Genomic DNA, 14,556 nt, shown 5'->3' with positions numbered 1-14,556 from the left:
AAATTTTTCTGTAGGATGTGTTCAGAAATCGTTCAATTCCTAATAGGGTCTTTTTGTGACTTCTGCCCCTTCTGCCCATTTCTGCCTGCGCCCTGCATGCACTCTATTGCAAGTGTGCTGCAAGAGCTACAAGATATGTCACATAAAATATACTACATAACGCCGAACGTGCATGCCTGCGTGCCGGTGTGACGTGAATCCAAGAATTCCGATAGTCAAATTGGGATTTAGGAATTGGAATTGGAAATAATTGAAGATGGAAGTGATGTGGATCTCTGTGGTTTTTTTTTAGGTTAAGACCGAGATCAGTTACGCTATTTAAACTAAAAATAAACGCACAAAATTAATCAATTTATGCAATACAAGCGAAGAAAGACGCCGTTAAGACATGGTAGATAATAGAATTACACCAAATACTTCACATCAATATTTAATCGTTAATAACATAAAGAACGTGCCAAATTCAAAGGATAATCGAGTACATCCAGCTATGTCAAGTTTAAGCTCAGTTTCTTGGGGAGAATGGACAACAGTATCAGTATTGTGTTTTGTGAACCTTATAAATTATATGGATCGATATACGGTAGCTGGTAAATATAAAAGTCAACAATTATATAAATTATTTTTTAACACTGAGAATATGTTTAGCAAAGTTACATCTAACCATTATATTCATATAAACATTCATTAACTATATAGAAATAATACAAATAACTTTATATTTTTCATTAGGGGTTTTAGATAATATCAAAACCGACTTTAAAGCTAGTGATGATGAGTGTGGGCTTATTCAAACAGCATTTATACTTAGCTATATGATATTTGCTCCACTTTTTGGTTATTTAGGAGATCGTTACAATAGGAAATTTATAATGAGCACTGGAGTATTACTTTGGTGCCTGACAACGCTTGTTGGTTCATTTATGACGGTAGGTTATTTATTGTATTTTAAGATTCATAATTTATTATATTACTAAAATTGAAAATTATTTTACTAGGGCTTCAAAAGTTTTCTTTTATTTAGAGCTTTTGTTGGTATAGGAGAAGCCAGTTATTCAACAATAGCACCTACAATTATTAGTGATTTATTTGTACATGATGTTCGGTCTAAAATGCTTGCATTATTTTATTTTGCAATTCCTGTTGGAAGGTAGTATCATATTTTTTTAAATGCAATGTTATTTCTATTTTTATTAATAAATAATTTTCTTTAGTGGCTTAGGATATATAGTAGGTGGAGAGGCTGTAAAAGCAACAGGCTCATGGAAATGGGGTCTAAGAATAACTCCAATTCTAGGGTTGGTTGCAATTTTACTTTTACTTTTTGTTATAAGAGATCCTATCAGAGGAGAAAGAGAAGGAGGAGCCCATATTAGTAATACTTCATGGTTGGAAGATATAAGAGCATTATTAAAAAAGTAAATCTATTTTTAAATCAACTAAATCTATGCTAATTATTATATATTTATATTATGGTAATTTTCAGTCCAAGCTTTATGTATTCAACACTAGGATTTACTTGTGTAGCTTTTGTTACTGGTGCATTAGGTTGGTGGGCTACAATATACTTACAAACTGGTTTCAAATTACAACCTAATAGTCAACAAATTGATGTGGATGAGTATGTTAATTTTATTTTGAAAGGATTAATTATTTGAGTCCTTAACTTGAGTCTTAATTATATTTTAGTGCTGCATACAAGTTTGGCCTAATAGGTATGATTTCTGGGATAATTGGTGTGCCTTTGGGCTCTTTTATAGCACAAAAATTAAGAGTACATTATGGACAAGCGGATCCTTTAATCTGTGCTGGTGGACTTCTACTAAGTACCCCTCTTCTATTTTTTGCAACAATTTCTGTCACTACAAATACTACTCTTTGTTATATGTTAATCTTTTTTGGACAATTGGCATTAAATTTAAACTGGTCCATTGTAGCAGATATGTTATTGGTAAGCAATATATAAGTCACAGTATAAATATTAGAGCAAATGAGAAATAATCTTTTTGGTTTCAGTATGTAGTGCTACCAACAAGAAGGTCAACTGCAGAGGCTTTTCAAATATTATTTGCACATGCATTTGGCGATGCTGGGAGCCCTTATCTTGTAGGCCTTGTATGTGTGAAATTATATAATTGATATTATGAAAAATAATCATATTAGTTTAAACATTAGCAAAATAATTTTTTTCTTTTTTTTTCAGATTTCAGAAAGTTTAAAGAAAATACTTTCACCATATGTAGGTTCAGTGAATGAATCCCTAGTATCAGTTCATAAAGGCTATGAACCTATTGTTGAATTCAAAAGCTTACAGTATGCTTTATTTTTAACAATTTTTGTAGAAGTATTAGGGGCTCTTTTCTTCTTCCTTACAGCACTACATATAGAAAAAGACAAAGCTCTTGTTGATCTTGCACTAGCAGGTAAGTAAATATTATGAAAACAAAAATTGATTCAAATAATTTCTGGTAGCTTATTATGCATGTATATATTTAAAGCTTTACTAATATGGCTGTATGCTTAAACTTATACTAAGCCATGATTTTCACTTTTCATTTTATTTTATCTATAGATATACATACGTTATGTGTGTACTATCATCAATACACTTTAGTCCAATATATCATCAATTAGTTACTTAACTATTTAACAAATAACAGGCTATTATATCAAATTGTACATTGCAAGGAATGATAAACTACACATGTGTATCCGTGAATTGCTTAAATAATATAAAAAAATTGAATTGAAACAGGTCTGTCTTTAATGTTGATCATTATATATAGTAGTTTGTGCATGTTAATATTACAACGTGTACATTATAGAGAAAACAGCACAGCATCATTGTTTTATTATAATATTTTTGTTTTTGAAACAAAGTAGTATTTTTTAGTTACCCTGCATTATAATTGTATATAGGGCGTATTTCACTTAAGGCCGATAACGCTCACAATATATAATACGGGTAACGCGATCTATTACATTATGAGCGTTTTAGGTTTTAAGTGGAATATGCTCATAATAGCAGAAACCTCCATCTGATTAAAATAGCAGCTATAAACTTACATTTCACATTTTTTTTATATAAGCATGATATGTCAATTATTTTAAATCTGTAGCTAAATTCTATAAAAGCTAAAAGTTAAGCACATTCAGCATTGAGCATTTTTTTTATAAATAAAAATCAACATTAAAAAAAACAGAAGAAAATATTTTTCAGGTTATCACAGCAAATAAAAAAATCGATACTCTAAACCTTTACATATAATTTTGTATTAGGCATTTTAATTTCATGTTATACAATGCAAAATTATTGCATATCTATTAGGGAAACATTTAAGTACAAAATTGTACTTATTTCCATGTAATGGAGAATTTAATTGAAAAAAATTGTATAATATTCGAAAATCTTTCTTCCAGACAAATGTTTAGATACTAAGAATAATGGTCAAGCAGAATCCACACATTTATAAATCATCACTGGGACTCGCCTGATAGTGTGCTGTATATCTGGTACATAATTTATTTTCATGTCTCGATAGTTTGTTTTCATGCAATGCAACAATCAATTTAATTATTCTCTTCTTTAGATTAGATTGAGTTTAACAATAGTTATTTTTTTTAATATAGAAGTAAAAAAAGCGGCAATGACTTTAAATTTTATTATAAAACTGATTCAAATCAGCTTTTGCTTATAAGCTTAAATTATATTACTAGAGTATTACATCTTCCCCAAATATTACTGTTATTACCTATATGATATATATATGAATTTATTTCTGAAATCCTATAATTTTTTTGCTTTTACATAATTTTATAAATAATTTAATTGATTTTGCATTAAACGTTTATCCTCAAAAAAATTTATTCTTATTTATTTTAATTTTTTCATTCATTGTTATGTTTCTCATTTTTGCATTTCTTCATCTCCTACTATGTTTTATATTTTCACCATGCTTCATTCAGTTACATAAAGCTGCATGAAAAGCTTTTCCTTACCCCTTTCTCTATAATGTACTATTAATAAAACAAAAAACGAAGTAAGTTTGTTAAGTGAATCACGGTACTGCTTTAAGGTGCATACAAAAGAAGACATTTTATCCTGTCTCTTAGTGATTAAAGATGTTTTGCCCAGAATTTTACAGTGCGTATAAAATTGCTGCTAGTATTCATCAAAGGTGGCGAAGCACTAAATGGGTGAAATAAAATGCCTAATTATTTTATGTTTTTATATTGTTATGTTTAACTTTTCAAAAGCCATTTAATTAATATTAAAATAGTTAAGCAGCTTATAGTACAGCTTTCAACTTTGAGCTTTTATTTTTTTAACATGTTTGCAATCACATTTGTGAAATGTGTACTGTAATTGTTTTGATTAAATTAATAATATGAATAATTGTAATTAAGAAGTAACAAATAAATATTTTTGCATATATGCAAACATATTAAAAATAATTTATTGGAAAATGGTGCATGTGTTCAATATAATTAGGTAAGGTGTTTTTATATTATTTATGTAAGCATGGTTATTTGTAGGAAATATTGTTAATGAAAATGTCTTAAAAGTTATAGCTTAAATTACATGCATGTACGTAATTGCTTGCGTCGTAAAAAATATGAATAAAGTGATAGATTCATCAAAAGATTTTTAACTGAGAGAGCCCGAGTAGCACAAATAACTACAATTCGTCTTATAGTCATTTTTTATTTACCTAGTTAATTAAAAGATGTCTTTAAGAAGATAGAGGTTGTGCGGGATAAGAGACTTAAATCATACAAATGTTCGTAAGAGGTTGAGGATTAATTACTGTTACTAGCATTTAAAATACATTACTGTGAAGTTTTGTATTATTATAACTTTTTACTGTAGATTCCTTGAAAATATGTGGATGTACGAAAAATTATTTTTTTTGTGTAGAATTTTAATATTATTTAGGTAAGTTATTTTATTAAATTATTCTGTTTTAGGTGGCGAAAATACAGAGGCGGTTCTGATTTGTAATGATGAAGTAGAAACTGACTCATAAGATAAAGCAATTCAAAATTATACGAAAAAAGTTTTAATATTATAAAAAACAACTCTTATAATATGTTGACTAAAGTGATATAATATTAAATGTGTTCTGATACTGTTGAACGTTAGTTATCGCTTATCAAGAACAACTAATGTTCTTTTAAAGAATGTCTCTAAACATTAAATTCCAAGTTATTTCTTTTAAATTGAATTTATGTTCTTCATAGTAACTTCAGTTTTACTAAATATTATACAAGACTAAAGTATACACGAATAATATTGATAGAGGATCGCTCACTTAAATCTCCTAAGGCATAGAACTAGAAATAGATTTATTTCAGTAGCTGAAAGAAATCAATTTTTTAAGAAACAACCTTTCGTAATGAAAATACAATAAAGTTTCCAAACAATCTTATGCAAAACATTGATATATCTTATAGTTATAGGGATGTATTCCCTTTTTCATCGATATACTAGGCGATTTAGGTTGCAAATCCGTATAATAGTAAAAACCTTCATAAAATTTAAAAGTATTTCTTTCAAAACGTACACCAATAATACAATTTTTTCAACTGTTGAATGTGAGTATAATAATTAATTTCCCATGACTATTGAGAAATGAATTATTTTGCTTACTAGTGAAGAGCTGAGAGCTCGCTGAGTGCATGTGTAATAATATGAATAAAGACTTATTTCTTATATTTTAACCAGTTAAAGTAATTAAGGCGTACGTATTGGAAAAAATACTACGTTAATTACGTAGGAAAAAGTGATTTAACTATTTCACGTGTGTGCCGTGAAAGTGTTCACCTGCGGCTATCCGAGGTTTGCACTGCTCCTCCCACTCGTTTAACAATCTAGTATAAAAAATTATAGATACTACTATATTTTTTATAAGAATGCTTGAGATGCTCATATTTTCATGATATTTTTTTTAAATTAACGAACTGTTATTCAAGTATTTTATTGCGAGATGGATATTGTAGGCTTGTTCATACATTAATAGTAAAAAGTGCAGCCAGTGTAATTAAGTAACATGAACAAGCCTTGATTTTAGAATTTACATATTATTAAAATTGTTATTCGTTATATTATTATTTCAATTAAAGCTTTTTTCCGAAAAAGATAATTTTTCGTATGAAAATTATTGTATTTTAGGGGAACAAATTGTATTAATCTTAAATTACAACGATGTTATCTGTCCATATTTGTTTAGTTTGACTAGAACTGATAGATATTTATTTATATTTTGTAGACTTTAGTGAAATATGTGTTATGTATCAAAATTAATTTAATGTTTGCAATGGAATTCGAAAAGTTTTTTTTTAAAGGATAAATATTTGACATGTGCGTGTTATACAAAATATTGTATAACTATAAATAATTATACTTAAATAGTTAGATCAAATTTGTTTATAATAAATGCATACAATGTAATTTTAATAAATTCTTTTATAAGTAAAATATTGGAAAGTTGTTTAATTAATAATCAATCTAATTCTATATATACGTGTTGAAGCATATATGTTAGAAACAATGTTTGAAATTATATACGATCTCTAAGGGAATTGATAATAAAATGTAATATTCAACAATAATAATATTTATAACAGGTGGTAATTAGAAATTTTGCTCATAGTACAGAGGTCGTGCACAGCGAGAAATTGATGTGTGTATGGTTTGATTAACTGCACTCTGTATCTGCATGAACATGAAAACGCGGATATATACTGTATTACACATATCGCACACAAGTTAATTTCTCGTAGAATAGATTAAAAATATTAATTAATAATAAACAATGCTTCTAATATCTCTTTTGTTTAAATTATTATCTAAAGAATTATTTTATCTTTTTTACCCACTAGTAAACCGAGGTGTTACATAGCAGTATTATTTTGTGTGTGCAAAGTAGCAAGAATATATTATTAATAAAAAATATATATATAATTCTCTTCAAAAATTATATTTTTTATTAAAAACATAAATAAAAGCAAAGATTTTGCTGTTAAATTTGTAATTATGATAAACAATAAATTATAATTGTATAAAGAGCATTTATAAGAATTATTATTATAATAAAATTTTATAATAGAGAGTAGTTGCCTAAATAAAATCTGATTTTCGTTATTCTATTATCTTTTATTAAATCTTACATCAAGTAAAGCCTAAGATAGCACAACGTCTTGATTGGTTAATTCAATTAATTCGACCAATCATGACACGTACTTTAAACAGGCTACGGAGTTCTAAAATGTTTGAATATACCTAACACTAAATCCGTGCTGAATTGTTTGCAGGATCTGGAATGCTTACTGTTGATTAATTATACGAATGCAGATAGTTAATCAACAATCACACTATACAAGTCAAACACGGATTCGGCACTGGGACCATTCATTAAATAATTTACTGCGCAGTCGCACTGGATTGGCGCAAATATAACTTACAACCAATCAGATTCGATTGCTCAGTAAACTACCCAATGAACGGATCCCCGTTCGGAATTGTCCTATTTGTGTAACGCTGATTCCGGTCGCGGGTTGATTTCCGTTTCAGTTCAATTTTTGAAGTTCCGCGCACGGGTTGCCACTTGTCAGTGCATAGCGCGCCACATTTTTTTCGTAAGATCACTGACATTTATTTTATAACTCGCGAATAAAAATTACTTAATAATTTATTTTAATCACATACGTGTCATTTCATTATTATAATAATACAATTTTACCACGTTTGATTAAATCTGAATACACTCGGATTGACCTTAAAAAAATTGTGTTACCATTTATTTTAATTCACGTAAGTTTTTCACGAATATTATTAATTTTGAAATAAAAATTCAGATTCCCAGTTAAATTATTTGACTAATTAGTGTTGTAAAATTATAAATACTCGGCATTGAAGGCAAATAAATCCTTTAAAAATGTAATATTAGCTTTCGTATAGTTTACGCGGTTTGTGCATTCTTAATTTTTTCAAGAGTGAATTCTAAGTAATGTCGTTGGGTTAAGTTTTAGAGGATAGGTAGTAGTTAAAAAATCCAGTACTGGTAGTTAGGTAATATGTATTAGTTAATTTAGGATTTAAGGAGTTTTGCACACACACACACACACACACACAGATAACTTTGGAATATTTCAGATTAGGACGACATGAAAAGAACCACTTTTGAACGGATTTAACTTAAAAGTATTTCTGATCATTTGTACAATAAATTTTGGAAGTTATTAATATTTGATCAACTTTTTTAGCGTACTTTAGTATAAATATTCCTTTTATTCACAATTCGGAATTCTTTTAATTAATAATTAAACTATTTTTTATAACAAAATATAATAATGGAATGCGATATGTGGTGAAAATAAAAGCTATCTGCGAAAGAATCCGTTTATTAACTAAAAAACTTGTCAACACTGTTAGTGCGCAGCGCGTGTGTTGTGTTTAATTGTGTGCTTGCAGCGGTCAAGGACAACAGCCTCAAGGACTCTCATAGCCTGTAAGTTGCATTATTTTTTTTTGCAACTGAATAAACTCAATTTTAATTTAATATAATTTAACTGAATAACATTGTTTGTGTTTTCTTCGTTACAGTGGGCGACCTCACTCTGGGGTGGAAGTGCGCGTTTCGAACGTCCGCGTTGTATAGTGATATTTGAAAGATCCACGTCGCGTAATGAAATTTAAAATATCCGCGTCGCGTAGTGCGCGTTGTGTCGTTTAAAAATTAAATTGTCGCGAGTGAATATCGTGAGGGCCATCATCGCCATCGCCATCAACATCACATCGATCAAACCAGATTCATAGATCATCGTTGCAATTTCGCCGAATGAGTGAGTCCCACGGGTAAAACCGTGGAAATTTTTTTATTAACCGAAGAATGACCGAAAACCTACCGGTAGGCTCCAATCGGTCCTCCTTCGGTGAAAATCAACTCTTGTTTTTATTTTGCATGTTTTTCAGGTTCTTCGTTGCATTTATTTCTTTTTTGCGTGTGTTTTCTTTTTTTCTTGCAGGTTTAGCTTTCCGTTATAGGTAGGCCCTTTAGCTTTGCGTATTAGGTAGGCCTTATAGCTTTCGGTGTTAGGTAGGATTTCTTTTTCAGGTTCCTTCCTTTCGAACTAAAGGGAAGCCCCTCAACTCCATTCTCTACGCCCTACGGGGATTCCCTCTTTCCTCCCATATTAAATTCCTTTCCCCTCCCTTCCCGGGGGTAAGAGCAACGATGTGCTCAGGAACAAGTTATGCGCAAGAAGTTTGTTCGTTTTTGATATCTTTTTTTTTTCTTTTTTACCATAGGATTTATTTTTACATTGGAAATAAATTAAAATTAACGTAAAAAAAACGAACAGACAAAAGCCTCTGCTCTGTTCAAGACCGTTGCAGTATCCTTCGCGAGGTACCCCTGTTCTTACAAAAAGCAATGGATCTAGAGGCGCGAAGGTACCTCGATAAATTTACCTTCCTCTAAAAATATTTATTTACTTCACTTTGTCTCATGTTCTCTTTTTAATATTTTTTTAAACTGAACGAAAAAGAGTTTTAATTATTATAAATAAATACATATTCATAGAGCAAATGAATTAAATAATATGCTGCTATAATTTGTATAAATTTATAAAATCATTCGTTCCATATTTTTTAACTTTTTAATTATTAATTCGTGATAAAAATAATTTTTTCTAACAGAAATACTGTTAGTCCAATATGCAGAATATATTCATCCTTTCTGTAGCTGTCATATGCATATTCTTATAGTAAATTAGTTGGAAAATACGCTGGTATAACTTTTGTTGAAACAAACTGTTTTATTCATATATATTCAAATTTTGGAATTACTAATTTCTGTTCAATAGTATTTATTCTACTGCCAATTATAAAATTATATTTAAGAATCACAGAGGTAAAAAGCTTGCATCCCTTAACCCGCCAATAGGCGCGTGCTTTTTTTTTACGTAGATAGGCGCGTGGGGTGCCACGGACACCCCATTTGTTTTTCGTTATTAGACGTAAAATATTTACAAATACAGATTTATTTTTCAATAAATATCATCTATGCGAAGTTCCCTTTGGTATACAATAGCAATTGCATTTCTTTACATTATTTGTATTAATTAAACGCTAATATTTTTAAGTGACTGCACAAATTTTTCGCTACGTTACCAATAGATTTCTATTCTTGGGGTGTTCTGAACACCCCGCGCGCCCATTGCCGGGTTAATAAGTAGTTTTTTAGCGCATTTTGCAGCTAATTTACTACAAAAAAATGTACTTAATAAATATTTTAAAATAACAGCACATTATGATAAATAATGTTCTGCTAGAAATAACTGTTTTTGATATAACTTATTATCTACAGTTCCCGATTGCAGTGATTGCACCCGATGTGCAATGATTTGCCATTGTTTTGTCTGCTACCCAGTCCCACCGCCCATGTGGTTCGTACTTCATAGTTCCCTGTTTCAGTACGTTCTAACCTGTTCTAGAGTTCTAGCACTTCAAGTCAGTGACCCAGTAACCGCTAAATACCATTACATACCACCATTACTATACTAACCATACATCCATAACAATCAAAACAAATAGCTTAAAATCGTTGAAATCTTATGTACAACGTACGCTTAATTAAAATGATTAAACTTAAAAGTTATAAAAGTTGATTTTAATAAATGATTTTGTGTAGTGCAAAAAAGTACTTCAAAGTATGAAAGACCGGTATAAATTTAACTAAGTTTCTGCTATAATAACCTCAATATGAAAAAAGGTATTTATTTGTTTTATTATTTAACAAATCATACACTTATATATTGTATGACATTTTTTTAGATAGAGATATTCATAAAAGTATCTTTTTAATTCTGTATATATTATGCATCGGAAGTCTATCAATCTTTATGTTTTTATATGGCTTTTTTCCAATAACTAATTATGATAGTAATATTTCTAGCATGGATGATATTCCCCAACATGTAGAAAATATAAGGTATAATACAGAAAAAAAATAGAAAAGAGTGTAATTTCATTTATTTACATAAATTATTTTTAGTGTAAAAAGAGAAGTTTTATACCAACCTACTGTAAAGAAATTAATTATTATGGTAATTGATGCACTAAGATGGGATTTTATAGTAGGACCTATGGGCAAAATTGGCATGCCTACAACAAGTAGTCTTTTAGTTAATCATTCAGCTTGTTTAATGAAAACAATTGTACAATCACCTACCGTTACAATGCCAAGAATAAAGGTATATATTTCATGTGTTTATTACTTATATAAAATTTTAGAAAGTAATAATTTAAGTTCGAAATCAAAAAAATTAGGCAATTACAACTGGTACAGTACCAGGATTTATTGATGTAGCAATGAATTTAGGGAGTACTTCTATCAACGGAGATAATATATTAATACAAGCAAATAAGCAAGGTCATAAAATTGTGTTTTATGGGGATGAAACATGGCTTAAATTATTTCCAAAAACATTTCACCGCTATGAGGGTACAACATCTTTTTTTGCAACTGATTTTTATGAGGCATGTATTATTGTTATAACAAAAGTTATGTTTTCCTATAAACCAATCTAATAGGAATTATTTAATTAGGTTGATATTAATGTTACAAGGCATATACATAAAGAACTAGAGCAAAATGATTGGACAATATTGATACTTCATTATTTAGGCTTAGACCATATTGGGCATGTAGCTGGACCATATAGCCCACTTATTAAACCGAAACTGAAAGAGATGGATATGGTTATTGAAGAGATTTATGCAAAAGTATCATATTGGGTAAATTGAACAATTTTTAAGCGGAATTTGTATGTGTTAATTTATATTTCTCACAATATTGTTACACATTTAAGAATCAGCATAACAATCCTACATTATTTATTATAACTGGAGATCATGGAATGAAAGATTCTGGAAGTCATGGGGGCTCAACTATATCAGAAACTACAGTACCTTTGATTACCATTGGTACCCAATGCTTACAGAAGAATTTTGTAGATTCCTATTTAACTCAAATAGATATAACCAGCACCTTGTCAGTACTATTGGGAATCCCTATACCATTTTCTAATCTTGGAACTGTAAATTTAAACCTGATGGAAGAATTTCCTATTTCAAAGAAATTGTTTGTACTCTATTACAATGCAAAACAAGTATTTAGAAACTTTGAGAAACTTCCTAATTTTAAAAGTCACTGTAAGTAGCTATAAGATTATTCCATATGTAAACAATTGATTACTGATTTGTTTTTAGATGCTTTCAAACAATATTTAAATGCAGTAGAATTACATGTTAAGTGGCTAAATTCTACTGATGCATCAGATAGTATTGCACGAAACATTTTGAAAACTTATGAAGATGCACTATATGGAATGAGAGAAATACTTATTAGCAGTATGACTAAATATGATACTTATCTGTTAATAATATCAATTATCATTTTATGTCACGTAAAGTATATTTGTCTAATTTCAAACCTATAACATAATAGTAATACAAATTAAATGAAAACATTTATTTTTAGTTGCTGTGTATAATTTTCAATGGGCAAAATAATTCAACTTGCTCAATTCCAAAATTAATATTTCTTTTTACCATTCATATATTTATATTAGCTGTCACATATAACTATTGTAATTCTGAAATATCTACTACAAACACTACTGTCTTAAAAATTCTAATGACAGTCATAATAATTTTTATAAATTGTTATTTTCTTGCTAAAATTAAATACTCTACTTTATTTATATTTAAGGTAATCTAAAGTTTACATTAATTTGAAACAATAAACATAATGTTAAGTAATTCATAGATTTCTTTTCAGTTGGTCAAAAGTGATTTTGAATTCCAAATATTTTCTTTCTTTGTTGTTACTCAAATAGTCTCATTAAGCAGTAGTAGTTTTGTTGAAGAAGAACATCAAACTTGGTATTTTTTTTGGGTAACCTTAGTTATAGTATTTTTCTATAATTGCATAAGGACTCTAGAAAAATTATATACAATGTAAGTAAAGTAAAACACTTTCTCTAAAAAAAAACAATAATTTCATTTAATCAATATTTCCAGAAGTTACAGACAATTACTATGTCTACAAACTTGCATTAAATTGCTGCTACTATTAATAGGGCATAGAATCCTAAGAAAATTAAACAGCACTGGAGATAAATATGCTCATTTACCTGATATATCTGGATGGCTCACAAAACAGAATTCAAAATTTGGTGCTACTGCTCTTCTCATAATTGGTACGAATTTATGTACCTACGTAACAATTATTACTAATAAAGTTAATGTAATTTTTTAGGTTTATTACTCTTAATTTGGATCAGTTTTCAAATGGAAGATGATAAACATAAATACATTTTTCTGCTGTTCCATATATCTATTGCAATTTGTATATATCTTCGTCACATGTGTAATAATAATGTGATAAAAATACCTTATTATCCTGTTTCAAGGTAATGCTTTCATGTATCAGAATATATTGATATAATTAAAAGTTATTTATTTTATTATAGAGGTATTAAAGAGGTTAAAATATTTTGGATGGTAGTTCTAACAATATTTGCTTGTCGGATTTATCAGTTGATGCTAATAAATAAATATAAACATCTAAAAGTTATAGAAAAACTGTTATTTTTTATAATACAGTTGTGGGTTATAGTCTCTGCAATGTTGCATCAATCATACAATGTAATTTTATTACCAATTCATATTATGTTTAATTCAGTCATAAGTGAAGTATTGAGATATTTAAGAAAGGAAGAATTAAGTTTTTTTACGTTTATCTGCACTGGACAAGTTTTTTATTTTTACCAGGTATAAATTTTATAAATAGCTTTATTGTCAATGTTACTGTAAAATATATATTTTTAGGGTAATTCCAATAGTTTGGCAACCATTGACACGGGAGCTGGCTATATTGGTTTAGAAATGTATAAACCACTGACTATAGCTGTTTATTTAATAGTAAATACTTACTCAGCTCCTGTTTTAGCCTACCTTACATTTATATATTATGAAACATTGAAGCAAGATATGTAAGTGTATAAATATATGTCGGAAAGTACATTTTTTTTAATACTTAACATTTTTAGGATATCTGAAAGAATTGTTGCAAATATCAAATATTATTTAACTTGGAGGTTATTAACAATGACCATATATGCTATAATTATTAGTATTCAAAGATGGCATATATTTGTATGGACAGTATTTGCACCTAAACTGTTATATGAAGTAATGTTTACATCAGTTTTATGCTGCCTTTTTATATCTACATTAGTAATACTTTTATTCCATAATATTTTACTTAAACCAAATCGATAATGTAACACATATTTAAGTTTAGGTAATATAAGTCAAATAGAAAAAGAAAATAAATATTTATTTTTATTAACCAGAGAATTTGCTTTATAATAATCACAATTAAGTTTATAATTACATTCTGTTTGACAAAAAAATTTATATGATTTCTCTACCTTTTAAATATAAGAGAGACTATTAATATGTATTTATTATGAATCTACATACAC

General features: G+C 28.6%; 2 protein-coding genes across 5 annotated transcripts; both read left to right on the top strand.

The window, feature by feature from the left end:
- The first annotated feature begins 63 nt into the window (after window positions 1-63).
- Window positions 64-6,381, top strand: spin (Protein spinster). 3 transcript variants are annotated; one of them, XM_066728926.1, is made up of 10 exons: window positions 64-590; window positions 733-929; window positions 999-1,150; window positions 1,215-1,418; window positions 1,487-1,621; window positions 1,690-1,951; window positions 2,017-2,115; window positions 2,204-2,423; window positions 3,421-3,513; window positions 4,969-6,381. In XM_066728926.1, exons 1-9 carry the CDS (start codon window positions 389-391, stop codon window positions 3,471-3,473), a joined length of 1,524 nt encoding a protein of 507 aa, XP_066585023.1. In that variant the 5' UTR covers window positions 64-388; the 3' UTR covers window positions 3,474-3,513; window positions 4,969-6,381. The 3 variants fall into 3 exon arrangements, with proteins under 3 accessions (XP_066585023.1, XP_066585024.1, XP_066585022.1); XM_066728927.1 differs by lacking the exon at window positions 3,421-3,513 and having other exon boundaries at window positions 66-391; window positions 470-590; window positions 4,969-6,380; XM_066728925.1 differs by lacking the exon at window positions 3,421-3,513 and having other exon boundaries at window positions 66-590; window positions 4,969-6,380.
- Window positions 6,382-9,238: 2,857 nt separating this feature from the next.
- On the top strand, window positions 9,239-14,465 carry PIG-G (phosphatidylinositol glycan anchor biosynthesis class G). Of its 2 annotated transcripts, none has more exons than XM_066729041.1 (14): window positions 9,239-10,775; window positions 10,838-10,994; window positions 11,058-11,256; window positions 11,333-11,542; window positions 11,612-11,800; window positions 11,875-12,217; window positions 12,275-12,471; window positions 12,546-12,776; window positions 12,846-13,024; window positions 13,088-13,266; window positions 13,326-13,479; window positions 13,540-13,714; window positions 13,898-14,061; window positions 14,119-14,465. In XM_066729041.1, exons 1-14 carry the CDS (start codon window positions 10,766-10,768, stop codon window positions 14,348-14,350), a joined length of 2,619 nt encoding a protein of 872 aa, XP_066585138.1. In that variant the 5' UTR covers window positions 9,239-10,765; the 3' UTR covers window positions 14,351-14,465. The 2 variants fall into 2 exon arrangements, with proteins under 2 accessions (XP_066585138.1, XP_066585137.1); XM_066729040.1 differs by having other exon boundaries at window positions 13,540-13,840.
- Window positions 14,466-14,556: the final 91 nt, after the last annotated feature.

This window comes from Prorops nasuta, unplaced genomic scaffold (assembly GCF_024137725.1).
Source record: "Prorops nasuta isolate Cenicafe-Biocafe unplaced genomic scaffold, Cenicafe_Pnas_1.2 PNAS00006, whole genome shotgun sequence".
Lineage (NCBI taxonomy): Eukaryota > Metazoa > Arthropoda > Insecta > Hymenoptera > Bethylidae > Prorops > Prorops nasuta.
The sequence above is the reverse complement of the archived record's forward strand: the minus strand, read 5'-3'. Positions and strand labels throughout refer to the sequence as shown.

Bases quoted from the DNA above. Each gene is read 5' to 3' on its own strand.
- spin (XM_066728925.1), top strand. From the start codon at position 389: ATGGTAGATAATAGAATTACACCAAATACTTCACATCAATATTTAATC. The intron at 591-732 runs GTAAATATAAAA...ATTTTTCATTAG, and splicing joins GGATCGATATACGGTAGCTG to GGGTTTTAGATAATATCAAA. The intron at 2,424-4,968 runs GTAAGTAAATAT...ATTCTGTTTTAG, and splicing joins TGTTGATCTTGCACTAGCAG to GTGGCGAAAATACAGAGGCG.
- PIG-G (XM_066729040.1), top strand. The intron at 12,777-12,845 runs GTAATCTAAAGT...ATTTCTTTTCAG, and splicing joins CTACTTTATTTATATTTAAG to TTGGTCAAAAGTGATTTTGA. The intron at 13,267-13,325 runs GTACGAATTTAT...GTAATTTTTTAG, and splicing joins TACTGCTCTTCTCATAATTG to GTTTATTACTCTTAATTTGG.